Source organism: Colletotrichum paranaense, assembly GCF_030867605.1.
Source record: "Colletotrichum paranaense strain IMI 384185 chromosome Unknown Scaffold_8.1, whole genome shotgun sequence".
Classification (NCBI taxonomy): domain Eukaryota; kingdom Fungi; phylum Ascomycota; class Sordariomycetes; order Glomerellales; family Glomerellaceae; genus Colletotrichum; species Colletotrichum paranaense.
The window spans coordinates 16,230-41,839 of record NW_026848966.1 but is presented as its reverse complement, the minus strand read 5'-3'; the positions used below and the strand labels follow the sequence as shown (position 1 = coordinate 41,839).

At 49.8% G+C, this 25,610-nt stretch overlaps 10 protein-coding genes across 10 annotated transcripts; 7 read left to right on the top strand and 3 right to left on the bottom strand.

Moving 5' to 3' along the window:
• Positions 1 to 112: 112 nt before the first annotated feature.
• Positions 113 to 1,649, top strand: CPAR01_09853 (2-methylcitrate synthase; the record flags this gene model as incomplete). Its single annotated transcript, XM_060494117.1, has 3 exons — positions 113 to 160; positions 221 to 1,095; positions 1,154 to 1,649. The coding sequence occupies 3 exons, from the start codon at positions 113 to 115 to the stop codon at positions 1,647 to 1,649; spliced, it is 1,419 nt and encodes a 472-aa protein (XP_060346299.1).
• A 1,675-nt stretch (positions 1,650 to 3,324) lies between these two features.
• On the top strand, positions 3,325 to 3,969 carry CPAR01_09852 (uncharacterized protein; the record flags this gene model as incomplete). The annotated part of the gene is made up of 1 exon (XM_060494116.1): positions 3,325 to 3,969. The coding sequence occupies one exon, from the start codon at positions 3,325 to 3,327 to the stop codon at positions 3,967 to 3,969; it is 645 nt and encodes a 214-aa protein (XP_060346298.1).
• A 3,344-nt stretch (positions 3,970 to 7,313) lies between these two features.
• On the top strand, positions 7,314 to 9,474 carry CPAR01_09851 (sulfate permease; the record flags this gene model as incomplete). Its single annotated transcript, XM_060494115.1, has 3 exons — positions 7,314 to 7,635; positions 7,687 to 8,579; positions 8,638 to 9,474. The coding sequence occupies 3 exons, from the start codon at positions 7,314 to 7,316 to the stop codon at positions 9,472 to 9,474; spliced, it is 2,052 nt and encodes a 683-aa protein (XP_060346297.1).
• Positions 9,475 to 9,873: 399 nt separating this feature from the next.
• Positions 9,874 to 12,742, bottom strand: CPAR01_09850 (uncharacterized protein; the record flags this gene model as incomplete). The annotated part of the gene is made up of 6 exons (XM_060494114.1): positions 9,874 to 11,125; positions 11,180 to 11,455; positions 11,509 to 11,822; positions 12,003 to 12,045; positions 12,480 to 12,536; positions 12,663 to 12,742. 6 exons carry the CDS (start codon positions 12,740 to 12,742, stop codon positions 9,874 to 9,876), a joined length of 2,022 nt encoding a protein of 673 aa, XP_060346296.1.
• Positions 12,743 to 13,451: 709 nt separating this feature from the next.
• CPAR01_09849 (metallo-beta-lactamase superfamily protein) lies at positions 13,452 to 14,681 on the bottom strand (the record flags this gene model as incomplete). The annotated part of the gene is made up of 3 exons (XM_060494113.1): positions 13,452 to 13,861; positions 13,988 to 14,544; positions 14,665 to 14,681. The coding sequence occupies 3 exons, from the start codon at positions 14,679 to 14,681 to the stop codon at positions 13,452 to 13,454; spliced, it is 984 nt and encodes a 327-aa protein (XP_060346295.1).
• A 648-nt stretch (positions 14,682 to 15,329) lies between these two features.
• CPAR01_09848 (Sulfide:quinone oxidoreductase/flavo-binding protein) lies at positions 15,330 to 16,688 on the top strand (the record flags this gene model as incomplete). The annotated part of the gene is made up of 1 exon (XM_060494112.1): positions 15,330 to 16,688. One exon carries the CDS (start codon positions 15,330 to 15,332, stop codon positions 16,686 to 16,688), a length of 1,359 nt encoding a protein of 452 aa, XP_060346294.1.
• Positions 16,689 to 17,628: 940 nt separating this feature from the next.
• CPAR01_09847 (beta-xylosidase) lies at positions 17,629 to 19,008 on the top strand (the record flags this gene model as incomplete). The annotated part of the gene is made up of 1 exon (XM_060494111.1): positions 17,629 to 19,008. One exon carries the CDS (start codon positions 17,629 to 17,631, stop codon positions 19,006 to 19,008), a length of 1,380 nt encoding a protein of 459 aa, XP_060346293.1.
• A 617-nt stretch (positions 19,009 to 19,625) lies between these two features.
• CPAR01_09846 (uncharacterized protein) lies at positions 19,626 to 21,076 on the top strand (the record flags this gene model as incomplete). The annotated part of the gene is made up of 8 exons (XM_060494110.1): positions 19,626 to 19,676; positions 19,735 to 19,764; positions 19,821 to 19,911; positions 19,963 to 20,004; positions 20,059 to 20,251; positions 20,308 to 20,445; positions 20,515 to 20,934; positions 20,983 to 21,076. 8 exons carry the CDS (start codon positions 19,626 to 19,628, stop codon positions 21,074 to 21,076), a joined length of 1,059 nt encoding a protein of 352 aa, XP_060346292.1.
• Positions 21,077 to 21,371: 295 nt separating this feature from the next.
• CPAR01_09845 (uncharacterized protein) lies at positions 21,372 to 22,610 on the bottom strand (the record flags this gene model as incomplete). Its single annotated transcript, XM_060494109.1, has 4 exons — positions 21,372 to 21,808; positions 21,867 to 22,241; positions 22,340 to 22,525; positions 22,583 to 22,610. 4 exons carry the CDS (start codon positions 22,608 to 22,610, stop codon positions 21,372 to 21,374), a joined length of 1,026 nt encoding a protein of 341 aa, XP_060346291.1.
• A 783-nt stretch (positions 22,611 to 23,393) lies between these two features.
• Positions 23,394 to 25,457, top strand: CPAR01_09844 (uncharacterized protein; the record flags this gene model as incomplete). The annotated part of the gene is made up of 5 exons (XM_060494108.1): positions 23,394 to 23,927; positions 23,988 to 24,045; positions 24,116 to 24,610; positions 24,670 to 24,911; positions 25,260 to 25,457. The coding sequence occupies 5 exons, from the start codon at positions 23,394 to 23,396 to the stop codon at positions 25,455 to 25,457; spliced, it is 1,527 nt and encodes a 508-aa protein (XP_060346290.1).
• Between the last annotated feature and the right edge of the window lie 153 nt (positions 25,458 to 25,610).

Sequence of the window (25,610 nt, the reverse complement as noted above, 5' to 3'; positions counted from 1 at the left end):
AGTAGCCATTCAACTACTGTTGCCTCTCCCGGTCACCTTATTTCGTCCTCTACCCCTCCCCATCACTTCTCCGTCGCTGATCCTCCCTTTGAATTTCTCTCGGTCGGCAGCCATGGCTATGAACATCACAAAAGGTACCAGAGCTCTTGGAGCTCTGAGGGTAAGTCGAAGCTACAGCATACAACATACCGCTGGACGATTATGGTCTGACAACCCGTAGCCTCTGGCAGCTCGTTCTGCCCTCAATGCGCGCCAGTATTCAACTTCCGAACCTGACCTCAAGACCACACTAAAGAGCGTCATTCCCGCCAAGCGGGAACTTCTGAAGAAGGTCAAGGCACACTCGTCCAAGGTCATTGGGGAGGTCAAGGTCGAGAATACTCTTGGTGGCATGCGAGGCCTCAAGGCCATGGTTTGGGAGGGATCTGTCTTGGATGCGAATGAGGGCATTCGGTTTCACGGTAGAACCATCAAGGATTGTCAAAAGGAGCTCCCCAAGGGAAAGACTGGAACAGAAATGTTGCCCGAGGCCATGTTCTGGCTTCTTCTTACAGGCCAGGTCCCGTCCACAAGCCAGGTTCGCCAATTCTCCCGCGAATTGGCTGAGCAAGCTCAGTTGCCCGCCTTTGTCAACAAGCTTCTCGACGATTTCCCCACAGACCTGCATCCAATGACCCAATTTGCCATTGCCGTCTCTGCTCTCAACTACACCTCCAAGTTTGCAAAGGCCTACGAGCAGGGTATCAACAAGGCTGACTACTGGGAGCCTACTTTCGACGACTCTATCTCGCTGCTGGCCAAGCTGCCCACGATCGCTGCCAAGATCTACCAGAACTCCTACCGTGGCGGCGGCGCTCTGCCCGCAGAAGTAGACCTGGAGCAGGATTGGTCTTACAACTTTGCTGCCATGCTTGGGAAGGGTGGCAAGGCGAATGAGAACTTCCAAGATCTCCTCAGACTGTATCTCGCGCTCCACGGGGACCATGAGGGCGGTAACGTTTCCGCCCACGCCACTCACCTAGTTGGCAGCGCCCTTAGCGATCCTTTCCTAAGCTACAGCGCTGGTCTTCAAGGTCTCGCGGGTCCTCTTCATGGGTATGTTGTCACCACCGATTGCTGCTGTTTTGACAAACCAATGCTGACCTCCGCATAGACTTGCCGCGCAAGAGGTTCTTCGGTGGATTCTACAGATGAAGGACAACATTCCCTCGTCTTACTCTGACAAAGACGTCACAGATTACCTGTGGTCCACCCTCAACTCCGGCAGAGTTGTCCCTGGCTACGGCCACGCTGTCCTGCGGAAACCCGACCCTCGGTTCGAGGCTCTGATGGATTATGCCGCCGCTCGACCTGAGATCGCACAAGACCCCGTCTTCCAACTGGTGGAAAAGAACAGTCGAATTGCCCCCGAAGTGCTCAAGAAGCACGGCAAGACCAAGAACCCTTACCCCAACGTCGACTCAAGCTCTGGAGTCCTCTTCCATCACTATGGCTTCCACGAGACTCTGTACTACACCGCCACCTTTGGTGTCTCCCGTGGCTTGGGACCCCTTGCTCAATTGATCTGGGACCGAGCATTGGGACTGCCCATTGAGCGGCCCAAGAGCATTAACCTGGAAGGTCTTCTTAAGCAAGCTGAGAGCTCGTGAGGCAAGGTATCTTGAGCAATGTAATGAGGAATTAGATGAATTTGACTAAAATAGCTTTGCTGGTATTAGATATAGCCGGAGTTCATCCAGGAATCTTATGACACATCATCACAGGATACATCTTCCGAAGCTCTTGACATTTTTGACTGATATCGCAAGCCCAGCAACATTCCGTAGCCGAAAACAAAATGTAGTCCAAGACTGACGCATGGCCTCTGGCTGCCATTCTCTGGATGATACATTTAGGCTAGGGAACTTTGATGCCAGGCGTGAGCTTTTGAGTTTTATTTGAGTTTTATTGAGCGGTACCATTATGCCACGATCCAACACGAATTACACTGTCTTAAATAGAGGCCATGAGCACTTTCCTTATCTCGGACTGCGGTAGCCCCAGAAGCAAAATTTGGTCAAGACAATGGCTGCCGGGATCCCAAGTTCACAATACGAGCGGCTTCTTGTGCAGAGTCCCCCTCCTAGAGTGCCTGATGCCTAGCAAAGTTAATCCAAGAGATTAATATTTCGCTACTGGATGAATGACAAAAGCCGCTTTCTGCAAGTTAGTGCATCCTGGCCAATTACATTAGATAACGATGAGCACATAATGAGGCAAAACTTGGATGACTCTAGGCTAAATTCGCCTTCAACGAGTAGAGAACTTTTTGTCGCCAAAACATGATGCAGTGACACTAAGACTTATATGCTCGCCACATTGAGCGATGTCACCTCGGTTGGCCAAAGCAATATGTAGGTCTAACAATGCGTAGCACTGGCGCCTCCGCTACTGTTCTCAGAACATGGTCTGGCTTTGCGCGTAGTAAAGCAACTTCCCCTTTTGAAGAAGGCTCGCATTAGACTCAGCTCAGCTTTTCAAGGCCAAGAACTCGGGCATCAGCTGGAATCAACAATGCGTAAGCGTGGTCAGCTAAGAGGTTTCTTCGCTCCCAAGTTCTGATAGCTGGCCATCGTTGCGCCGAGACATCAAGAGAAACCTTTGTAATATTGTTGGAAGCGGCTGGTATCGTCTGTAGTTTCTCATGTGATAAAAAGTCTTTCTCGAAGTGGTGGATATTCCATTCATCAAGTTTACTTCTCAAAAGAACTCTGGCTGCATCCCTAGCCGTATCTTAGTTTGTCTAGACCGAATATGACCTGCTCAGATATCATTGGTACGACTGGTCCAGAGCATCAAATCCCAATTTTGTGGCGTTCTAGTATAGCTGTCAGCTGATGAATCATTCTGTGAGCAATTTAATTCAATTTGGTCTTCGCTTAAGGCTCGCCCGCCCGATGTGATTGCGGTTTAAACCAAATCTCTTTGATGTATCGTGTAGTCAACTTCTGGTATTTGAGTAACTTCAGGAACAGCTCTACTACTAAGCGAACTTGGCACTGTGAGAAGGTCACTTGTGAGGTTTTGTCTCGTATTCGGCAGGCTCAGTTAACCTCGGGCTCGAGGAGGACCAACTGAAGAGGGTCAATACCAATTGATAACTCTAGCCCACCGGCTATCATGTGTGCCTCGTGGATATGGGTATAAATACACCAGATCAACACCAATCTGAGAGCTGTGTTTTTCATCACTGCTCTATCGAAACTACTTAGACACAAGTGTTGATATCACCAGAGACACTGCATCGTTCATTCATACCCTTCACAACCTTACACAGACTTCAACATGAAGGGCCTTTTTGCTTTCTTCCTGGCGGTGCAGGCGGTAGCCAACCCCCTGGGGCCGACTGGAGCCTCTGATACACCTGATCCCAAGGAGATCCAGATCGTCAGCGCAAGCTTCTCGGGAAGTGGTTGCCCCCAAGGCTCCGTCTCAACCACGATCTCTCCAGACCGTACGGTCATCACCTTTGGCTTCGACAAGTTTCAAACCTACATCGGGCCGGGACTCTCGGTAGCCGAACGCTCCAAGAACTGTGCTCTTCACCTTAGCCTCAAGTATCCGGGTGGTTTTCAGTTCGCTCTTGTGGACAGCACCTACCATGGATATGCTCAGCTTGAAGAAGGGGTGACTGGAACATTCTACTCGACGTACTTCTTCTCCCAAGATGCTGCAGCCACCACTACAACGCAGACTTCCATTACTGGAGGTGGCATCTGGCTTAACGGCCAGGTCTACACCAAGCAGGACACCATCCCTACTGCGGCTCTCATTTATTCGCCTTGCGGCGCGACAGGCATCCTTAACGTCAACAATCGTATCGCTCTTACGTCCAAGAACACCCAGGCTTACGGTTCTATCACCGACGATGATGCCACGGTAGCGTTCACTCAACAGATCAATATCAAGTGGCTACCTTGCAAGAAGTAGATTGAACCGTGGTCTCCCAAAGTCACTGTTCAGAAGCGCTACGAGTATGTTTCACCTCCCAGGATGGTACAAGAATAATACCGGTGCTAGTTTCTATATGGAGCTCTACAATGGTGGGAGAAGTTTGAGAGCGCAGTAGTCCAGTACATGAGGTTACGGCATCAACGAGGGGGGGCATTGTATATTGGCTCAGCACAGAAACAGACATTGATAACCCATTTTCACCCAATATCCGTCAATCCGGGTTTATCCACGTTTTCTTTCGATCTTCCTCCACCTTTGACAATTATAGATCAAACAACAAATATGAGCTAGCCCCTTACCATGCCTCATTATCTTACACACACAGCCCATATCTATGACATCAAATCGTTCGATCAAAGATGGGAGCATACCGGGTTAGATTGTGAGTAGAAGCTATTGATGGTGACTTCTATTTACGTAGTTGCAGCCCATGTGCCATAATCTCTAAGGCCCAGGAACTGGTCAAACATCAAGAGGTTTCGAAGGCACGAGAAGAACTCAAGGGGGTATCCAACAGACAGATATTATAGAGAAGCTCAGATCAGTAAAACAAAGCCAGCGTGAGCCTTTCAATGAACTGCGTGTTGTCGCCGTTTATGATAACTACGTAGCTGGAGAAGTGAGAGTCGACACCGAGCACCGCCTCACATTCGGCCAGACTATACGGGCGTACCAAGTCATTGAAATGACAAAACAACATGTACCCTCAGCTATTTCTAGTCTACGTTGAATCCAAAATAAACCTACGTCTGTACGCAATCGAAAATCTACAAGAGAGTTGCTTTTCGACGTCTGGAGATCTCCCCGACTTCCTCCACTCAGTGTGAGTAGTCACTGGCCGGGTCTGTTACAGGAACCCCCGCAGAAGCTAAGCTTTTGTCCCGCTGCTCCACACTCCATGATTTGCGCCGCTAAGTACCTAAGCCCACCGGTTAGTGGAGTAATAAAAGCCCATCATATCAGCTGAAGCCCCTGAGGCGCATCAATGCAGCCTTCTGTCGGTGCCACCCTTCCATACTGGCCGGATCCGACCCCCCACACGGAGAAGCAACCTATTCTGTGAATCAAGGATAATCTCAGGTCTACCAACCACGGGGCCGCCAGGTTAACCGCGCTCCAACCTATCATTGACGTAGCAAGTGCACTAGCGGCTTCAACAACGTGTGCATGTTTCAAGGAAAGCACCATAATAGCCACTGATCTTGACAAAGTAGAAGGATTGTCATGTGCCTTATAGGCAAAGACAACGATTCGTTGAGGGCGAATACCATATCAATCAAACGATGGCTGAAGGTCCACCCCCGCAGCCGAGTAGGACTGCCCGGTCAAAACGGTATAAACACGAAAATAACCTTGATTATGCCATCTTAATGTTCAACTTGCCTTGGAGGGCCTTGCATCGTGGCGGGGGAAAGAGACTGCCGGCGCGCCCACCGCTGCGCTCGGATCCCGAGCTGCTGTACCCCCCTTTTCATCGCAACAGCCGGTGCTGTCTGTCTCCTGTCTACCTTCAATGTGACCTACCTGGAACTTCTCCTCAAGTAGTTGGCTGCAAGATGCAAGAGCGTACGACTCTAATCCTGGCGCAATATAGCATGCTATGCTCGCTTTTCGAAAGATATAACACCACTTGGTGCTGTAACTGCTAAATACCTGTAACCGGCATCAGGGTTTTGGAATCATCTGTTGAGATCCCAGCGACTTATCCTCATTCGCTCATCTAATCATATCTCTGGAACGATAAACTCAGCCAACCGGCCGTTCTCGGCATCCTTGGAATTGACTCGGGGTCTGTCCCTGGCTCATGTCAACCAACCGTAAGGTTATACGTACTCACGTCAGTTCAATTGTCCGCCAGACCTTCTTCCTTCAGCAGAGTTCAGAATGTTTGGACGTATGAAGTCACTAAATAGTCAAAAAGTGTGATCAAAGTTCGTAATCTGCGTATGCTTGGTATCATTAGCTGCAACGAGACCCAAGTTTGAGGTAGCTAGGCGCAGACAGCGGGTTCTATCTGCGCCAACTTGGCGATGGGAAAGATACACGCAATTACAACGAAGGAGACCTCTCCAAGCGAAGAGTACCAGTTGAGGCTAGATGAGCAATACTGCTTTCCCCTATTCACCACCAATCCAACCGATTTCTAGCTCAAATGCCAATCAGACACAGAGCATACCCCTACTACTAGACTGGCTGGATCGGTTAATTAGATTCAGGCTTGAGCATGGGAGTTCGGCCCTATTCAAAGGAACCCTGAAAAGCGTTCTTCTAAAATAAATTGCAGATCATGATCTGTCTCAAGTTGTGAAGCAACCTGGCGTCGGGTCTTGGAATGTCCATTCCCAGTGCGCCCTGGAGAGGCGGCAAGTGATCACGACTGACATCATCAGACGGCGAATCAGTAAGAAAGTGACCCAGTCCAGTCATTCCACAAAGATCTCGAATACTGGGAACCGCCAAACACGTCCATGTTTCCTCAGCGGGGCTCATAGCCATATAACTGACTTGCGTTTGTACCGCATCGAGGCGGGGACTCCCTGTTTCATCTGAAGCTTGAACCAGTCAAGCTCTTTGATCCAAGTCCAAGCCACCTCTGATAGCACCGCTGCATATACCCGTCGGCTACCCCCGTCCCGGGGTACCCAAACCCACTCTGCGTTTTATCCTTGGCGCATATGATGGAGATCTCAAGTGCCGATGTGGAGCAGTTATCTTTGCGTGAACAATATTCAAATCGCAAGAGCCATCTCAAGCATATTATCCAGCACCACACTAAATGCCGAACGACATGTTACTTGACAGGGAGACTACTGAACACTCAAATGGTTCAGGATCATATCTGCTATCCGCTGACTGTCAAGCTTTCGCCGTGGCTAGATAAAGAGACAAACAGGCCAAGGCCAATCATCGAATGGGAGTACACACCAGACAGACGCACAGTTCTTAATTTGGCATCGGAATACTTTGGAACATCAGTACGAGAAAGGGTTGTCCCGGCAGCTCGCTCGCCGCAGCTGGCATCGGAATGCCACTCAAAGTTTAATGCATGAAATCAGTCATCCCAATACTTCGCCCCTTCTAGGTGGTAGATTGCCGCATTCTACCATTGAAAAGTATGAAGTCTGACCGCACGGCAAGAAAGCCGTTCACGCAGGCACATCCGATAAAAGGTATCGCTCTTACCGTCGAAGATCATGGTTCGTTTGATGAGGTGTGCTGTCTCGACCTTGACGATTACATGACAGGCACATCTCTCTCTTTGCTTTGATCACTTGCCAGAATTCGTTTTTGTAAGGGGACACCCTTTGACGGCAATAACCATGAAGTTCTTCGAGGAAGCCAAGTCTGATTTTCAGACAGACAGCACTATCAATACAGTTCGGAGAAAGGTGGCCTCAGGACTCCCAAGATTGCCCCAAGCAACCGGACAGTATCTCATTGAGAAAGTTCCGATTGTTCAGTGGCTTCCGCAGTATCACCCGAAATGGCTCCTATCCGACTTTATTGCAGGAATGACGATTGGTGTCATGATGATTCCCCAAGCATTGGCTTATGCGAAGATAGCAACAATCCCCGGGGAGTTTGGTCTCTATTCTAGCTGGCTACCAGCTGCTATTTACGTCTTCATGGGAACTTCGAAAGGTGCGTACGGCCAATATACTCAGGTGTACTCATTTTCTAACATTGATTCAGACCTCTCCACCGGGCCAACTTCCATCATGGGCCTCCTTACCGCCGAGATTATCACGGATCTCAAGACAGAAGGGTTTGCTGCCCAGGACATCTCATCAGCCGTCGCGTTGATGGTCGGCATATACTCGCTGATTGTTGGACTGCTCAAACTCGGCTTTATCTTGGAATACATTTCAGTCCCTGTTCTTTCTGGATTCCTGTCTGCAGCTGCTATTACGATTCTTTTGGGCCAGGTTGGCTCGCTTGTTGGCCTTAGCGATGTCCCCTCCGGCACCTCGGCTATCATCAGTAACGTTCTGTCACGTATCCCGGAGATGGAGCCTCTTACAATCGCTATTGGATTCAGTGGCATTTTGATGCTGTACATTCTCGAATTCATTGGAAAGAAGTGGGGAAAGAAGAGCGCAATAATCAAATTCGCCTGCAGTAGCCGAGCGGTCATCCTATTGCTCATCTACACCACAATCAGTTTTCTAGTCAACAAAGATAGAGCAGACCCCTTGTGGGCTATCAGCAAGGTCAAGGCCAACGGTCTTCAAGCGCCAAAAATTCCTGCCGGAGACCTTGTCTCCAAGGTTACCACCAGAGCAATTGCCCCTCTCGTAGCTTCAGCCCTCGAGCATCTGGCCATCGGAAAGGCCTTTGGCCGAAAGAACAACTACGCAATCGACGAAAGCCAAGAGCTCTGTTATCTCGGTATCACAAACACCATCAACAGCCTTTTTGGAGCAATGAGCGTGGGCGGTGCCATGTCAAGAACAGCTGTGAACTCAGAGTGTGGTGTCAAGAGTCCGCTCAGCGGCGCCTTTACCGCTGGGTTTATTCTGCTTACCTTGTACAAGCTTTCAGGAGCTCTCTTTTGGATCCCTAAAGCTACTCTTTCTGCAATTATCGTACGTTCGAAATGCCCCTCCTTTCTTATATCGGCGCAAGCTAACAGACTTTCACTAGATCATGGCCGTTATACACATCATTGGTCCTGTTTCCGTATTTTACCGTTACTGGCGAATTTCGTTCATGGACTTTGTAGCTTCGATGCTCTCTTTCTGGGTCACACTTTTTGTGTCTACAGAGATGGGCATTGCTTTTGCGGTGTTGTTCAGCATAGGATACACCTTGGTTCGATCCGCATTCCCGAAGGTCAAGACGTTCTCAGCTACAAGTGGCCAGAATCGCACGATTCAGCGAGAGCAGGCGGCTGTGTCTTCTGTTGCAGAAGATACATTCGTTCCTGAAGACGCCATGCTGGTCAGTTTCACCGACTCGATCTTCTTCCCAAACGCCGGCCGCATCAAGAAGTCAGTGCTTGAGTCCGTTAAAGTACAGTTTGAACGACAAGAGGTTGGGGATCAGTCACAGAGCAAATCAGTCGATAGGTCTTGGAGTGTGGCATCGTCTAAACGCATCGAAATGTTGCGGAAGCGAGACAACGTCATGCCCTCGAGCAAGCAGATGGCTGTCATGGTCTGGGACCTGACACATGTCCCATTTATCGACGTAACCGGAGTACAGACACTTTCCGAGTTGAAAGAGGAAACGAAACAGCATGTAGGAAAACAGATGTCACTCAGGCTGGTAGGAATGAACAGCAAAGCCCGCCGCAGATTCTCTCGCGCAGGCTGGAAGATTGTTCAAGACCGCGAGGTTGACGACTCAACTCCAGAGCACGTCGATGTTGCGTATGAGACCATAGAGGCGGCTTTATGGGATAGAGACTCTGCAGATAGGGACGAAAAGTCAGGACTACAGGGAAGAGCATACTACAGCCCCCGAGAAGGGTCTCCATAGCGATGAGCTGGGTGCGTAGTCAGGTGTGCAGGTTGATGCTGGGGCTCTCGAGGAGAGGCAAGCATTGTAAAAGTGCTCCTCTTTAGTGGCTGTGTCTTATCGTTCTGATTCTTTTTTTCTCGTTGACGAGTCTTTGGGCTGCTTGCTTGGGAACTTTGGCCTTGGAAGAAACAATAAGGAGCCCTGGTGGCCCCTTGAATGATTACAACAGAAAGCATAGCAAAAACATGATGATTGGATTCCTTCTTATTTTCAATAAAATCTCAAGAGATTTTAAGTCTCCAGGAAGTAATTGATTTAGTTATTAATTACCTTGCGCCCACTCATATACTTCTAACGTCACCTTGCATTACTTTTATGTCGACAAAACCCACGCGCTTGCCGAGAACAACTAAACTACTATACTGATTGGGTAATTCCTTCTTCATTTCGCCGCATCATTCGTTTTCCCAGCCGCTCTTGTAGATTTTTGACCGCCGTGGCTCTGGCTGTTCGGGGTGTCTCCGGAGTTGCCGGGCGGGGGCTTTCCTCCGCTTGCTTCTTGAGATTCCTCTTACCGAGCCTGTCTTGAAGAGTCCTCACCGCTGCGGCTCGGACTGTTCTCGGTGTGGCAGGAGAAATCGGAGTGCTGGGAGACGCCGGGAGAGGTCCCTCCACCTGGGACCGCCTGGAATTTTCGGTCTCCTGCTGCTTGAGTGCACGGAGACGCCTAGCAACTTTTGACTGCATTCTAGCAGCTGCCGAGGTTCGAGGCCTGGAAAAGTTGTGCACATCGGATCTCATGGACCGGACCGTCGATGTCGGGCTCGCAGGTCGTGTAGCTAGTGCTGCTATAGACGGATGTTGGCTCGGCGGACGTGTGCTTGGCCGTGAGCTTTGCTCAGATATGACTCGGCTCTCTGTCCTGTACGTAAGACGTCGCCCCTCAAGAGAACTGACACTTGATATCCTACGCCTCCGTCGTCCCTCGTTTGGCAATACATTGCTGTCAGGTCGAATGCTATTGGTAATGCCATCCGCTCTGGTTACGAGGGTTGCAATGTGTGGGAGTGAAGGAGGATGGTCTGGAGTAGCCTCAAGACCATAACGAGACAATCTAAATGTCGTCGTGGTGCGTGAACTTGCCGGCTGGCTAGCTTGCCTCATCTGTAAATGATAGTTTGCCTCCCAATCCCCATCCCGGGTCGAAGGTCTGCGCCCTACGAGTCTGTTTTCTTCTTCCATGGTCATCAATGGAGTAAGCGGCCTTCTGAATGGAATATCTAGAAATCGACCGTTGATGGGAGGTGATTGCATGCCGATAGCAGTCCATCTTCTTGAATCATACCTCCCCTGTTCTTCAAGTAGAGCCTGACTACGCGGAGAGTACTCAGCTTGCCGAGGCACGGATGGCAAAATCACTTCGCCAGGCCGTGCCGAGGCATTGGTGGATATGTCGGAATCCCCTTGTCGCATACTGGCATGTTCACGCCACGTAACCCAATCATCGAGTGCCACTCTCCCGGCTGCTTTTGGTGTCGCGCCATCCCTCGTCGGTGGCTTCCATGCAAATGCACTGGAGGACACCGGAGAGTCGGGCATTAAGGCACCAGGGCGGTCCCCGAAGACAGCATTCAAGGGAGTTGGCATGGATATGCTTCTGGCATGGCGTCTAGCAATTTCGTTAGTCTTGAGTCATATTATGAACAGAAGTAAAGTTACTTACAAAGCTCTTCGCTGAGGCTCGTGAGGATTCCTTTTCGTCAGAGTCTTGCGCTTTCGCTTCTGGGGTTTGCTTGGCACACGGGGCTTTTCGGCGTGCTTCTCTATATTTTCCTGGAGGCTCGGCGTCATATAGACAACTCCCGGCTCGAGGTCGTCGTCATCATCAGGACATGCTAGTGGATCCTCGCCTCGAATGAACCAAGCTTGAGAAATGCCTAGAGTCGCGAATGGACGATCTGCCATCTCAATAACTGCAAGTACTGCTGCGAGAGAAAACCTTGTGAAGGTATTAGCTCTGACCATCCAGTCCCTTTGGATTCAATCACTCACAAGGAAGATATGCTGATTATGACATTAAGCCATGGGAGATTTTCTTGAACCCCCTTGGAAAGATCCAGTCCAATGTTCACAGCCACAAATATCGACAAAGTGATGGCTGCCACCCAAACGGGAAGACCTAGCCTAGCCAGCAAAAAGGCAAAGCCGGCAACATATTTGCCGTATTTAGTTGGAGATCCATAGTTCTTGATGTACGCTGTTCGTCCAGCGACTAAATGCGTGAAGACGTAGACGAGACTCATGCAGGAAGCAACGAAGAAAACAGCTCGGCTAAGAGGATCGAGGACCTCTGTTGACTCGAGATCCTGGAACAAGACCACAGCTGATAAAGCTATACCAGCCCCCGCCGAAATGAATAATAGTATTACCGAGAGAAGAGACAGTATGGGATACAATCGATTGGCTTTCTGAGGGGCTGTTTTTGGTGGCAATACGAGCGGCGGCACTGAAGTCGTCGCGTCCTCATAATGCTGACTCATTAGTACTCGATTCCATCCACGCGACGCAATAGTGTTGTCCGGTGTCGCCCTGTGTTTGTAGTGAAAAGACTCGGATTGATCGGCTGCCACTGACGATCGACTTTGACTCAGCAGCGTCGGAGAGTGCGATCACACAAGGCAGTGTTGCCTGAACCCCAACGGTGACATTGAAACCTTGTAAAAAACGTGATAATTCTCCGTGAATGTGGCTTGATTTGCAGCTGGACAGCGGACGAGAGGGGTTTTGTTTGCACATGCCACATAAATTAGCTATGATTCATCTGAGTTTCTGGAGTGAGCATGACGTGTCGCCTCGTTCAGACTCGAGATCAATAGCACAATCCGAAGTTGCTGAGGTTCCATCCCCCGGCAATCTAGCCGACGCATGGATGCCGACTGAGTCTCTTTGTGTGTGATCGGTTCTCATCTGATGTTCGCACCGGCATGTGAAACAATGCGATGGCCGAAATGGCCCAAACTCACGTACAGCAAATGGGCTGCGCATAGACTTCAGAACGTTTCGGGTAGCCGGATCGAACGCTGCAACGAATGATTTCATTAATTCTTTTCGTCTCCTCCCATTTTTTCATTCAAGTCGGTCGCCTCGGTAGGGCCGTTGGTGAGACGAACCTGAAGTACCCAACACTGGGCGTCTTTTGTCCTTACTTAATTTCAATGGTTTCGAGGTTGTCTTCGATTCTGTTGACAGGGGTCACCTCGACGGGTTTCGAAACACTGCTAGACATGATTTTCCTTGCGCTAGGCTTCCTTGTAGTATAGCCTAGAGCGTCTGTTTGCCCATGGGAAAAGGCAACTCCTCCACAAGGGCATTCAATTGCAAAGGCCAAGCGTGAACCGGCTCGGCCAAGAATTGCTTCCACCGGAATGGTCTCAACATTTTTAAGCTCACTGAGTTTAGCTACTGTGCCTCCCCGCTTGTAGGCCTGTGTTGTGTTGTTACATTGACAGTGGCCCACGTGCCTTATACAATAGGTGTATCAAGCGCGTGTCAGACCCTACCCCTAAGCTTCGACCATTGTTGTGGCATTTGGCCTTACTCTCTGCGTTGTTTTTGTGAGAACAACACAAATACCAAAAGAATTGAATTTATCAGCTTGTATTACATTGACGACGGAATAAGAAGTTGGGCCAGTGCGATCAAAGAACCGCTTCCCTCCCTTGCCAATCGGGTTTCCTTACAAGCCCACTCATTACGCTCTCTGCGCCCTGGGCGCGTCTTCTCCCTCTAGGTACAATAGTTTTCAAGGCAATGCCACAATGGTACATCAACAACCCAATCACCATTATATGTAGCCGGGAATGAGGCTCTCGATGATCGCCACCAACTTTCGTATCCCCATCACACTCAAAACCGCCCATTCTGGCGGCGCTAGCCTCCGTAGATAACTGACACAGTGTTCACGCTCCCGACCGCGGCCAGCGGCATCTTGTTGATCACCATTGCAGGTCTCCAAGTTCCATAGGTACACGAAGCATACGGTGCCCAGAAGCCGTTGGTTGTGGCAGCTTGCCAGCTCGGATGTTTGTCTGCAGAGACTGGTGAAGTAGCTTTGGCTCACCGAGCTGAGCATCGCGCTCTTTGCGTTGCGCAACGAATTCTTCCTCGGTGATACCGTCCCGTAAGTGTTTGTTTAGCTTTCTGTGGTCGCTGACTGTCATCCATGGCACCGGGCCTTCTCGATCGTCCGGGGGATAGTCATGGCCTGTCCAAACTTTGACGTGGTCTGGAAGACTAAGAAGCCTGCGGCCCGAGTGATAAAGGTTGTTGGCACTTCCCCCAGGAAAGTCACATCGAGCAGTCCCAATATCCACGTGGAAAAGGGAGTCACCGCAGAACACATTGTCTTGTCAAGATCATCAGCAAAAGTAAATATGATAACGTGGCGTTCCAGGGGCCTTGCCTCCGATCTTATAGCCCAGATGGTCAGGCGTGTGCCCGGGGAGATGAATAGCAGTCGCGCTCAGGTTACCAATGCTAAAACTCTCATCGTCTTCAAAGAGTTTGTCAAAAGCACCATGACGCTCTTGGCTGGGCACGTCATATCGTTGGCCAAATAAGTCCTGTACCTGTCCGATGCGCCGTCCGATGCCAATCTGTGGCTTGTTACCATGCTCCTCTGCGATGCGCTTCTGTAGGTACGAAGCTGCAGTGAGGTGATCTGCATGTGCATGAGTTTCTAGGATCCGCAAGACTCGGTAGCCCTTTTCTTTGACCAGTCGAAGCAGCTCGTCAGCTGAAGAAGTGGTGATAATTTGAGTTGTGCGGTCATAATCCAGGACTGGGTCAATGATGACAGCCGCTTTCGTCGCTGGGTCTGCAACGAGGTATTGCCAGGTTCCCGTCCTTGACTCAAAGACATCGTGAATGACAGGCTGTGTGGTATCGACAGGGGCTGTGCTGTATGAGTATCTTCCGGACTGACTTATCGCATTTGAGATATTCCGCCGTTTAGAGAGGGGCGTTGCAAAGCCGCCACTTGGTAACATGGCAGGCCGACGCGCAGGGAAGGCATCTGGATGGACGGCCCTGGTTGCCCTAGTGTCATGCACAGCACGCACCTGAGTGCTGCAAGTTGTTCGGATGAGTGGTGATTTTGCAATCCCTGGTGATGATAGACAGCACGACTGGACTTGTTTATTCACACACACGCGCATGGGTGTCATTTCGAAGGTGAGTCGCGACAGTAAATATAGGAGAGAGCGAGTGGGGTTTGGCGATGCAAGCTGCTGGAGGCAATGATGCAACTAAAAGTTGAGGATGCACAATGTAAATGGACCGAGTGGTGGGGGGTCAATCTGCCGAAACCTTTAATACTGGGAGCAACCGAAAGAAAGTTTAAACATCGAACGAGATCCCCACTGCAACCCGGCGGCTGCCCGTGCCGGTCGGGGAGTTGTAAATGAAATCGGCGACCATTCTCGCCGACTAGTCTCACCGACAAGCCGGCCGGCCGGTGCGGCTCTTTCATTGAAGGAAGCCCAACTGGATGTCAAGCCCGGGAACGAGCAAGTTTTCTCTAGCGGACGCTTACGGCTGTCGGGGGATGCTCGGCGCGGCTTGCAATCCTAACAATTTGACTCGTCTGTTGGGTCCGACAGTGGAGTGGGCCCCGCACCTCTTTTTAAGCTTCGGCGTTTTCATTTTCCAGTCGGCGCACCCCGTTTCTTTTCAGGCGCCATACTTACTTGAGTTGGCTCATCTCTGTGCTTTATCATCACGACATCTCGTGGTCCAACCCTCCCCTTAAAAAAAATACCGCCATCACCTGTTCTGCAAACTTTTCACAGCACTCCTTCTTCATCTACTTCGAAATGCTTGCTAGTCGCGTGACTTTGGCATCGCGCCATGCCAGCCGCGCCCGGATTGTTGCAAAGGCTTCTGAGATTCGGAATTTCGCGACAGTAGCCCCCGTGAGCTCCGCTGCTCGGAACCACAAAGTTGTTGTCGTCGGAGGAGGCAGCGCAGGTCTGACCATTAGCCACCAGTTGTTGCGGTCCGGCCGGTTTTCTCAGGATGACATTGCTGTTGTTGATCCGGCCGAATGGCACCACTATCAGCCAGGCTGGACGTTGGTCGGCGGTGGCCTCAAGTCAAAACAAGAATTGCGGAGGCCCCTCGAGAGCCTGGTCGACCCCAAACTCAAGTTTTACCAGCAGGGAGTAAGCTCCTTCAACCCCGAGGAAAACAACATCAAGCTTGGAAATGGCGATAAACTTGGCTACGAGCAGCTCGTTGTCGCTCCTGGTATCAACATCGATTACGGCAGCGTCAAGGGCTTGCCCGAGGCTCTTGCAGACCCCGGTTCCCTTGTGTCTTCTATTTACGGCTATGACACTTGTGACAAGGTATTCGGCACTTTCGGAAGACTTCAGAAGGGAAACGCAATCTTTACCCAGCCCGCCGGTGTGATCAAGTGTGCTGGCGCTCCCCAGAAGATCATGTGGCTTGCCCTCGACCACTGGAAGCGTGCCGGCCTGTATAACCCCAACGACCCTGCAAGCTCGTCCATTAAGATCAGCTTTGCCACTGGCCTTCCCACCATGTTTGGTGTCCCCAAATACAGCGCAAAGCTTGAAGAATTGCGCAAGGAAAGGGGCGTCGAGGGACTCTTTCAGCACGATCTCCTCTCCGTGGATGGTAACACAGCCACCTTCAGCCGTCCTGACGGAAAGGAAAAGGTCACAAAGCAGTTTGACCTCATGCATGTCGTCCCGAAGATGGGCCCCCATGCTTTTGTCAAGAGCAGCCCTCTCGCCGATGCTGCCGGCTATGTCAGTGTTGATCAAGCAACAACCCGACACACTAAATTCCCCAATGTCTGGTCGGCAGGTGATGCATCTAGTCTACCCACCTCTAAGACTGCTGCAGCAATCACATCTCAGGCTCCGATTCTTGTCAGCAACCTGCTGCGGTCATTGGACGGCGCCGAGCCTCAACCCTTGTACGATGGCTACACCTCTTGCCCGATTCCTACCGAGTATGGTAAACTATTGCTTGCCGAGTTCAAGTATGGTGGAGTTCCCAAGGAGACTTTTGGCGACCTTATTGGATTTGACCAAGCAGTTCCTAGACGTGCGTTTTACCACTTGAAAAAGGACTTCTTCCCGTGGGTCTACTACACCTCCATGGTCAAAGGAACTTGGGGTGGCCCCAACGGCTGGAGAAACTGATCTTTTCATTTGAGTATGTGCATTCTGTACTAGCTATGTATTCCTAGAAGTAGAGTGGCGGTAAAAGTTTGAATCCGCGCGGGTTTCTGGTCGACCTCAGACCTCTGCTGGTTGTGTGATTCGAATGCGAAAATTAATTCACTGGCTTACGTCCCCCAAAAACATGCACTATCCCATCGAGCACAAGAGGCTGTCAATGTAGCGTGGTAGTTACAGTAGCACGCGGTTAGTTGGAGATGCAGAGAAGGGTAAATTGATTTAGCATTCAACGATGCGCGTAGCGGAGGTTCCTCAGAATCCGGGTCGATCTTACTCTCTGTGCCGAGTTCCATTTCATGCGCTAGGCTCGCCTTATAGTTCCCATCTCGGTAGCTGTGAAGGAATACCGATTCAACAAACCCCGCGTACTACTAGTGTGGTGCCCCGCGCTGATGTTACACTCGTATTTTCATTCGTACTCAATTTTCGTATCCATCCATTTTCGTATTACCTTATACAGCCTTCCAGAGCTCAGCAAATATAAATTCGCGTGCAAAACCACTGGTTTCGGAAATCGCTCTGACGGAGCGCCGAGCATGGCCTTATCAAGATGAAAATAATAGCTCTGGTTTATCTCCTGGTTGCGGTAGTTGAAGCCAGTTATTTCAATCCCGTACTTTCTGGCTTCCACCCCGATCCAAGCTGTATTCATGTCGATGAGACATTCTTTTGCGTAACATCAACCTTTACATGGTTTCCTGGTGTCCCAGTCTATTCAAGCACAGATTTGCGCCACTGGACGCTTGCTAGTCATGTCCTCAATCGACGCGAGCAGCTTCCACAGCTGGAAAACGCGCCAACTGGCCAAGATGGCTTGTTTGCGTCAACAATTCGCCATCACAACAAAACCTTCTATGTAACGACTACCTTCGTGTCTATCACTTCATATAAGGAATTCGCCATGCGAAACCTCATATTCTCGACAAATAATCCTTTCAACGCATCATCATGGAGCATTCCTACTGAATTCAATTTCACCGGCTACGACCCTTCTCTCTTCTTCGACGATGACAATGACACCGTCTATTTCACTGGGGCTGCTGTTTCATCTACGGGCACCGCGATTGCGCTGGCTACCATTGACATCGAAACAGGGGTTCTTGGGGATCTCTCGTACCCATGGAATGGCACCGGCCTGGGAACCGCCGAAGGTCCACACCTTTACAAGAAAGACGACTGGTACTATATCCTTGTTGCTGAAGGAGGTACTAAAGAATCTCATCGCGGCTCTGTCTCCCGTTCCCGCGCTATCCATGGTCCCTACGAGGGCAACCCAGCAAATCCAATTGTTGCCGCCGAGCACTTGAACTCATCATACATACAAACAGTTGGCCATGCTGATATCTTCCAAGATAAAGCAACCGGTCACTGGTGGGGTGTCGCATTAGCGATGCGTTCAGGAGCCAAGTTCGAGACGTACCCCATGGGCCGAGAGACGTTCTTATTCCCGGTTTCCTGGCCAGCTGGTGATGGGCTGTGGCCTCGTCTGCTCGAACCCGTTAGAGGACAGATGATGGCATCACTTCCTGGCACATATATCAACTCTAGTGGTATACCTAGGATTGACCATAGCGTTGATGTGGTCGACTTTGCGCCTGGATCGGTCCTGCCCTCACATTGGGTGCATATCCGACACCCAAGGGAGTCAGCGTACTCGATTTCTCCCCAAGGACATGCAAATACATTACAACTTGAGCTATCATCAAGAAGCTTATCGTCGGTGATTATGCTGAATAGCACTTTGACAAAGGACATCACATTTGTCGGTCGCAGGCAGACAGAAACACTCTTCTCATTCAGCGTCGATCTAGACTTTAAGCCTCAATTCCCTGGAGAAGAGGCTGGGATTTCTGTGTACCTGGACGAGAAAAGACACATTGACTTTGGTGTGACGTACAACAACGAGACAAACGGCAGCAAACTACTTCAAATTCAATCATACAGTAGCAACGAGAATGTCACCGTGCCGCAACCGGTTACTTCAGCCCTGCCACCAGAATACCAAGACCGCACGCCAATCCGCTTGGAGATTGTGGCATCGGACACGACGCATTACACATTCATGGCTGGGTTTCCGACTCTATGCAACCAGAAAGCTGTGGACATGACAATAATTGGGCATGCCGGGACAATTTTAGTGAGCGGTGGATACACGGGAGTTGTCATTGGAGTATATGGAACTACAAATGGTCAAGCTATTGAACGAAAACCAGCAGCATACGTCAGTAGATGGAGATACTCTGGTAGTGGGCAGTACATAGACTATGATCTCGTGGTATAGGCTGTTCGTCTTTGTTTCTGCCAATGAATAGAGGATTACTTTTTCTTCTTTTTTGGAAGCTTAGGTAGCCTTATTACTGGGCCCATTAAACTCGGAGAGAGAGCCAATCCTGGGAATGTCATATTGTCGGACAATGCTGGACTTGGCTCTAACACCGGGCAGTAGTATCTATTATATCCTGCTTTATTTCGCCTATCGACGCGGGTCTTCTTAACATGGCAGCGCTATGTACGACGACAATGCCGCATTAAGAAGACACAAACTCCACACCAACCTGGGTACGACTTATTACCCCGGCCAAGCTGTGACCAATAGCGAAAAATAGCCCCGCCAATATCGATTGTGACAAACATGCGAACTTCGGTGGTGCAGCAGGCGGCTAAGCTTCTATTCGCGCGGGGGAACACCCGTGCCCACTCAGCAGCCTATGGACATGGGTTTTTTTGAGTGTTTGGTGCAGAAAGGCGGCGCTGCATGCGCCAAAAAGAGGTCCAACATTGACCCTATATTAGTCCACCCGCCATGACGAATCTGTCATATTCCTTTGTCATTTCTCTTTCCCTTTTTCCAAACTCGGAGCTTTTTGTCTGAACTGAGATTCAGCACCGTAGCCTATCATGGCTAATCCACCTCAGGATTTTGAGGTTCAGATCGCTGCTGACGAGGAGGTTCGTTAACACACCGCACCATGAGTGGCATGCCTTGTGTCTGATGAAATTCCTATAGCAAGATGATTCTCGTTCAGAGATGGGGACTGTGAGTATGGCCATTTCTGCAAATTATTGATGCTGCAGACACTGAATTTGTAACAGAGCATTGCGTCCTCTAGTACTAGTCTGCGCAGCTCACTCCTAGACTATCGCCGTGAGAATGGTCGTACTTATCATCGATACAAGGATGGAAGTGGGTTTTGAGATTGACTCAATCAGTTTGGTTGCTGAAGTTGTTCTTTAGAATATCAGTTCCCGAACGATGAACGCGAGCTTGATAGACTTGGTATTGATTTCCAACCATGATCGTGGGTCAGCATTCCGCTAATTAGTGCCATAGATTTGGTTAACCACCTATGTCTTCTCACGCTGGATGGCGAGCTTGGGATCGCTCCACTCTGTCGAGAAGACGCCAAAGTTGGCCGCGTTCTTGATGTCGGTACAGGCACGGGTATCTGGGCGGTTCAGTTTGGCGATGACCACCCGGAGGCCGATATCTTGGGTATCGACCTTTCTCCCACTCAGCCTAGCAGGTATGTTTCAATCAAGGTCGGTATCTCCGTAGCGAGCATTAATGCCAATATCTCAGTGTGCCTCCTAATGTGAGGTTCGAGGTCGATGATATCGAAGACGAGTGGACATTTTCACAACCCTTTCAATACATCCACAGCCGGTTCATGACGTCTAGCATCAGAGACTGGAGAATTTTCTTACAAAGATGCTACGAGTAAGTCTGATGACTTTGTAGATCACAAGACGAAACGACGAAGCTTGGAGCTGACCAGTGCGAACATAGTAATCTGGAGCCTGGTGGTTATGTTGAGCTTCAGGAAACCGCTATTTTTGCTCAATCTGATGATGGAACCTTGAAGCCCGAACATGCTTTATCCGATTGGTCCAAGTATCTCATGGAAGCGTCGATCAAGCTTGGAGCAGCATGGGTTGATACGCCTGAGCTGAGGGGAATTATGGTTGAGGTCGGTTTTGAAGATGTGGCGCTGAGTACTTTCAAGTGGCCGACGAACCCTTGGCCGAAAGAAAAACACTTCAAAGAGCTGGGAGCATGGAACAACGAAAATTTCATGACGGGGATGGAGGCAATCACAATGGCACCCCTCACACGTGCCTTGAACTGGAGCCCCGAAGAGGTCAGAGTCTTTCTCATGGAAGTCCGCAAGAACGGAAACGACCGAAATATCCACGCTTATTGGCCCCAGTAAGTTCTCCCGCTATTAGATTGTCTGGCTTATTCTTACTTGCATAGGCATGTTCTCGTTGGGCGAAAACCGGTCAAAGAAAAGCAAGGGTCAGCACCAGCTCTGGTTCCAGCTTCGGGTGCATCACCGGCTACAGCATAGCGTGGACTTACAAGAGCTCAGCCAGGGTGCAAATACTTTACCTAAAATTACTTTGATTGCCAACTTGTCGACCCTTTCTACATTATATGAGATCAAATGTGCAGACTATTGTGTAGCTGACGTTGAGATTATGGTCAAGGCAATCAACTATGACACAAAGCAAAAGCCTCGATCATGATGACCCTGCTAATCATTCTTCCATCAACTATATGTCTGCCTATATATACATACATATAGCCATGCCATGACTGGACCAACTGTGTAGGAAGCAAGCACTCTTTGCTTTCTCTAGACGTTATTCCTTCGGCTTGTACGCTGATGCTGCACTCGGATCGATAGACGACAGCTCTGTGAAGGCGTCGTCTTTCGAGGTACCGTACGTGTCAGCGTATCTACCTGATATCCACTCTCCAACTGTCACCGGGGGATATTTAGGGCCTGCGTCGCCTCTGCATTTCGAAAAGCATTCAACCACAAAATCAGGATTCCCCGAAAAAAAGAATGGAATGCTATATCTTTCCCTCCCCGACTTGTTGATGACGCGGTGCAGGTTCGATAAATACCTATCGTTTGTCCAGCGCATCATTAGGTTCCCAAGGTTCACGACGAGAGCACCCTCTGTGGGTTTGACGTCGATCCATTCCGAGGAGGCGCGATCCCACACCTGCAGGCCACCGACCATATCCTGCAGTAGAATAGTTATGGCCCCAAAGTCGGTATGAGCGCCAATACCTGTCAAGGAACAACAGAGTCAGACAGAGAGACTCCGTAAGAAGAGAACAAAACGTACCTCGCTCCGTTGCGGAGGCATTTGGGGCCTGAGGCGGGTAATGCAACAGACGCAGAACAGCGATGGGTGTGTCAATAAAGTCTGAAACCCAGTCATCATCATTTCCGATGGTGGCGCAAAGTGTACGGATGATGATCTCGGCGAGAACGCACATGGCGGCGTGGTAGTCGTCAATCACCTTTCGAAATTGGACGGGATCCGTGACGTCTTTCGGGTATTTGTTTGGGCCCAGGTTGAATTTGCGCTCGAGTACTTTAGGGTTGTCGATACGTAGGTCCTTGCCAAAGTAGTACCCTTCCTTCAGATCTCCTTGCGCTAACGCCTCGAAGTTTTGAGATCGCAAGCGTTCGTATCCCCGATTGAAGCCGCCTAGATCTAGAAGCCAGAGGGACATGGCCCCATTAGCGCTCCATCCTCGGATTCTGTTTTGTTGACTGCAAGAAAGCAACGAATTAAAAAGACGCTAGACTCACTCTTATCATACTTTTCTTTCACCTCGAGCGGTAGCGAGAATAGCTCTTTGCTCTGGTCCAAAGCCGCATCTAGAAGAGATTGGGGAATGCCGTGCCCTGTGAGTTGAAAGAAGCCATGACTCCTGCATGCGGCCTCGAGTTGTTCCACAAGAATCTTCTTAGCGCCAGCATCTGATGCGAATACAGCTACAAAGTAACATTAACTAAGTGAGCGAACGCTGTGTAGAGCATGCGGAAACGTACCGGAGAAGTCGATACTGGGAATAGGCATCTTGGACAATATACGAAGCGTAAGGGTGTAAACTACACTTTGATAAATTAACTCGAAAAAAAGCTGTACGACCGGTCTAGTCTATACGTTCAGCATCATGTATATATAACTGTGCAGAATCGAGAGGCGGTTTAGGCAAGCATCGGTGGGCGAGGGGTCAACCCAATCTCGGCCGCGGGCCAGATCTGGTCCGCGGCCGAAAGTCGGCATCACCCCACTCCCGAGCGCAATACCCGGATTTGAAGCAGATCAAGAAAAGTGTACGATCAAGGACCAAAGCCTCCGCTAAAACTGGGCATTTACTAGAATATTTCTATCGCATTGTTATCATTGCAGTTCCGACTTCTGGACCTCAAACAGCAAAGCATTTAGGCGAAAGGCTGGGGTTTTGGATGATACCTTGAGGTACCTAAGCTGGGATTTAGTCAATTAGTCAAAGATAAGATAAGAGATGTGGTCCCTCCCGACCTCTAACACGTAATTACCTCCAACCACCTCACAGCAACCCAGGCGCGCAATCGCTCCCACCTTCCAACTTTTTGCGAGTATCAAAGCCAAGTGTGGATAGAAGCATTCTTTGTGGTGATGCCTCGAATCATGTCCGCCCGTAGAAGTCAGCGCCAGACGTTATCCTGCACTGAGTGTGCGCGTCGCAAAACTCGCTGCTCCAAGACCATACCCTGTTCTTCTTGCATCGATCGAAGGATTGCGACCAAATGCCATCGCGAAACCGTGATCGTTGCCAGCAAAGACAACAGTTTGGATTGTTCAGACCCTTTGCCCATGGAACCCTCAACTTCGGCGGAAAACACTCCCGCTGGTAGTCATCAGACTCGCCAGACTCGCCTGTCAAACCCGAACGGGTTGGACCATCGTCTCATGGACAGCCAGATTTCTCTCGAACCGTCACATAGCCCTCAGCGGGTTACACCCGCTTTCAGTATTCAAGAGTCCACTCTGAACGTTCCTAGTACAGAAGCAACAGCGACTCTCGAGTTCCTGACCCATGGTCGCCGGAGCCTTCTTAAGTTGACAGAAGCCCCACCAAGGCCATCAACAACTCGTGTATCAACTTCGCCAGGAAGCTTGTCGTGTACCACCACTGCCACTGGAATTGAGTTTGGCACCTCGAATGTTTCCTGGGATACCATATTGTCGCCCGACGAAGCCCGTCGCCTACTCGCCTACCACGAAGTGAGGCTTGCATGGATGCATAATGTAGTTCATATGCCAACCTTTTTGAATGAGTTCGAAGATAGCTTGAAAGAGGAGCCTCGAGACCGCACCTGGGTGGCCCTGTATCACGCATTGTTATGCGTAAGTCCTTCAACTCGGTAGCGGCAAAGGGGTCTTCTTGTTCGTTAACGTTTAAACTAGACGACATTCTTTCACATGGAAGAAGCAGAGATGGCTAGCTTGGGGATCAACGCCGCAGGTTCGATATGCTCTTGGATGCCCATACATCCGTCCGGGACCAATGTCCGAGTTTCTGACCTTTTCTGCAGCTAGATGGGACTCTGCTCGTGCCCAGTATGATATCAGTCTACGAAGCCTTCACGATGCCAATTTCATGGCTATCCACACTGTGTGTTCCGTCCAGACAATCTGCATATTGATGCAAGTGGCCCACAACCTAGACCAATCTGATTTCATCAGTGTCATGATTGCCAGCGGCATCCGAATCTCCCAATGTCTCAACATGCATCGTCTCGGGCCAGATCGACTAGACCACGATCCAGCAGCAGAGATCACTCAAGAGACTTCCAAGAAAGGCCTGATAAATAGGGAGATCAAGAAGAGAGTTTGGTGGTTTCTTGTTCGCCAGGACTGGCTTCAAATCCCATACCAAAACACATACCTCCTCCATCCATCTCAATTCAATACACCACAAGCTCTCAACTGTCATGACCGAATGGAGTTTCCTGCGGGCGACGGGACGATAGTCGCCCAGCCAGGAAATGTTTACACCCAGAGCACCTACACGAATGCATTGTCCCAGAGTATGTGAAACACTTGGAGCACACACGGGCAAAAGCTGATAGATACCACTCAACGCTAGTTGCTGTCATCATTTGGAAACAACAAGATCGAATGTGCCGAACCGGAAGCCCTGAAGAAAGCTCTGACGGACTGGAGAAACTCTATGACCAGGTTCTTTGGGCCGATAGAGAGCTGAAGCAGCTCTACGTCAGCTTTCCTTCTTTCATTCGAGACCCTTCTCGACCCAACCTGTCGACACATGAACTACCATCGTATATCAGACAAGTCGCGTCAACGAAGTTGCTCTCTATAGCGCACAAGGTACGTGACCAATATCCTAGAGATATTGAGAGCAATCCGCCCGGGAGCATAAAAGATCACAGCTAACTTTCTTAGGTGTTTTCTATTCATCGTCATTTCTTACTACGGAGCTTTACTGATAGACGCTTCTCGTATACTCAGGTATGTTTCTACTTCCTACTAAGACTGACACAGATGTGTACTGACTGTTCGATGACTCAGCTCTCGTGTTTAGCGATAGCTGAACGATGCATTCTTGACCAAGAGAACTGGCAGAATGAGCCATCGACCGTACCCATGAGACACATGTGGACCTTCTCAACTCATCTAGTATCGTGCTGCATTATTCTAATTGATTCACTCCTCAAGTTCGATGACACACATCGTGATCTTGCCGGGGAAGCGCATTTAGACCTCAAGACTATTGTCCGAAAATTGCTGTCCATGGAAGTTTCGGAAGGTCAAGAGTTTGTCGAAGAACTGGGCGTTGAAGGAGTTCTGTTTCCATGGGACACATATGACTTTGATATGGCAGAGCTCGATATGTTGGATGCAATGGTCTGCTAATTTCAGTGTCGAAACTTAGGGTCAGCATCTTCAACTAAGTCCGGAACAATCCGATGTTATTAGAGAGGTCAAATACTCATGCTGGGAGTTCAAGCTATCACGCATGTATGTGCATGAGTCTTAAGTAACTCTTGGAAGAATATGGTATATAGA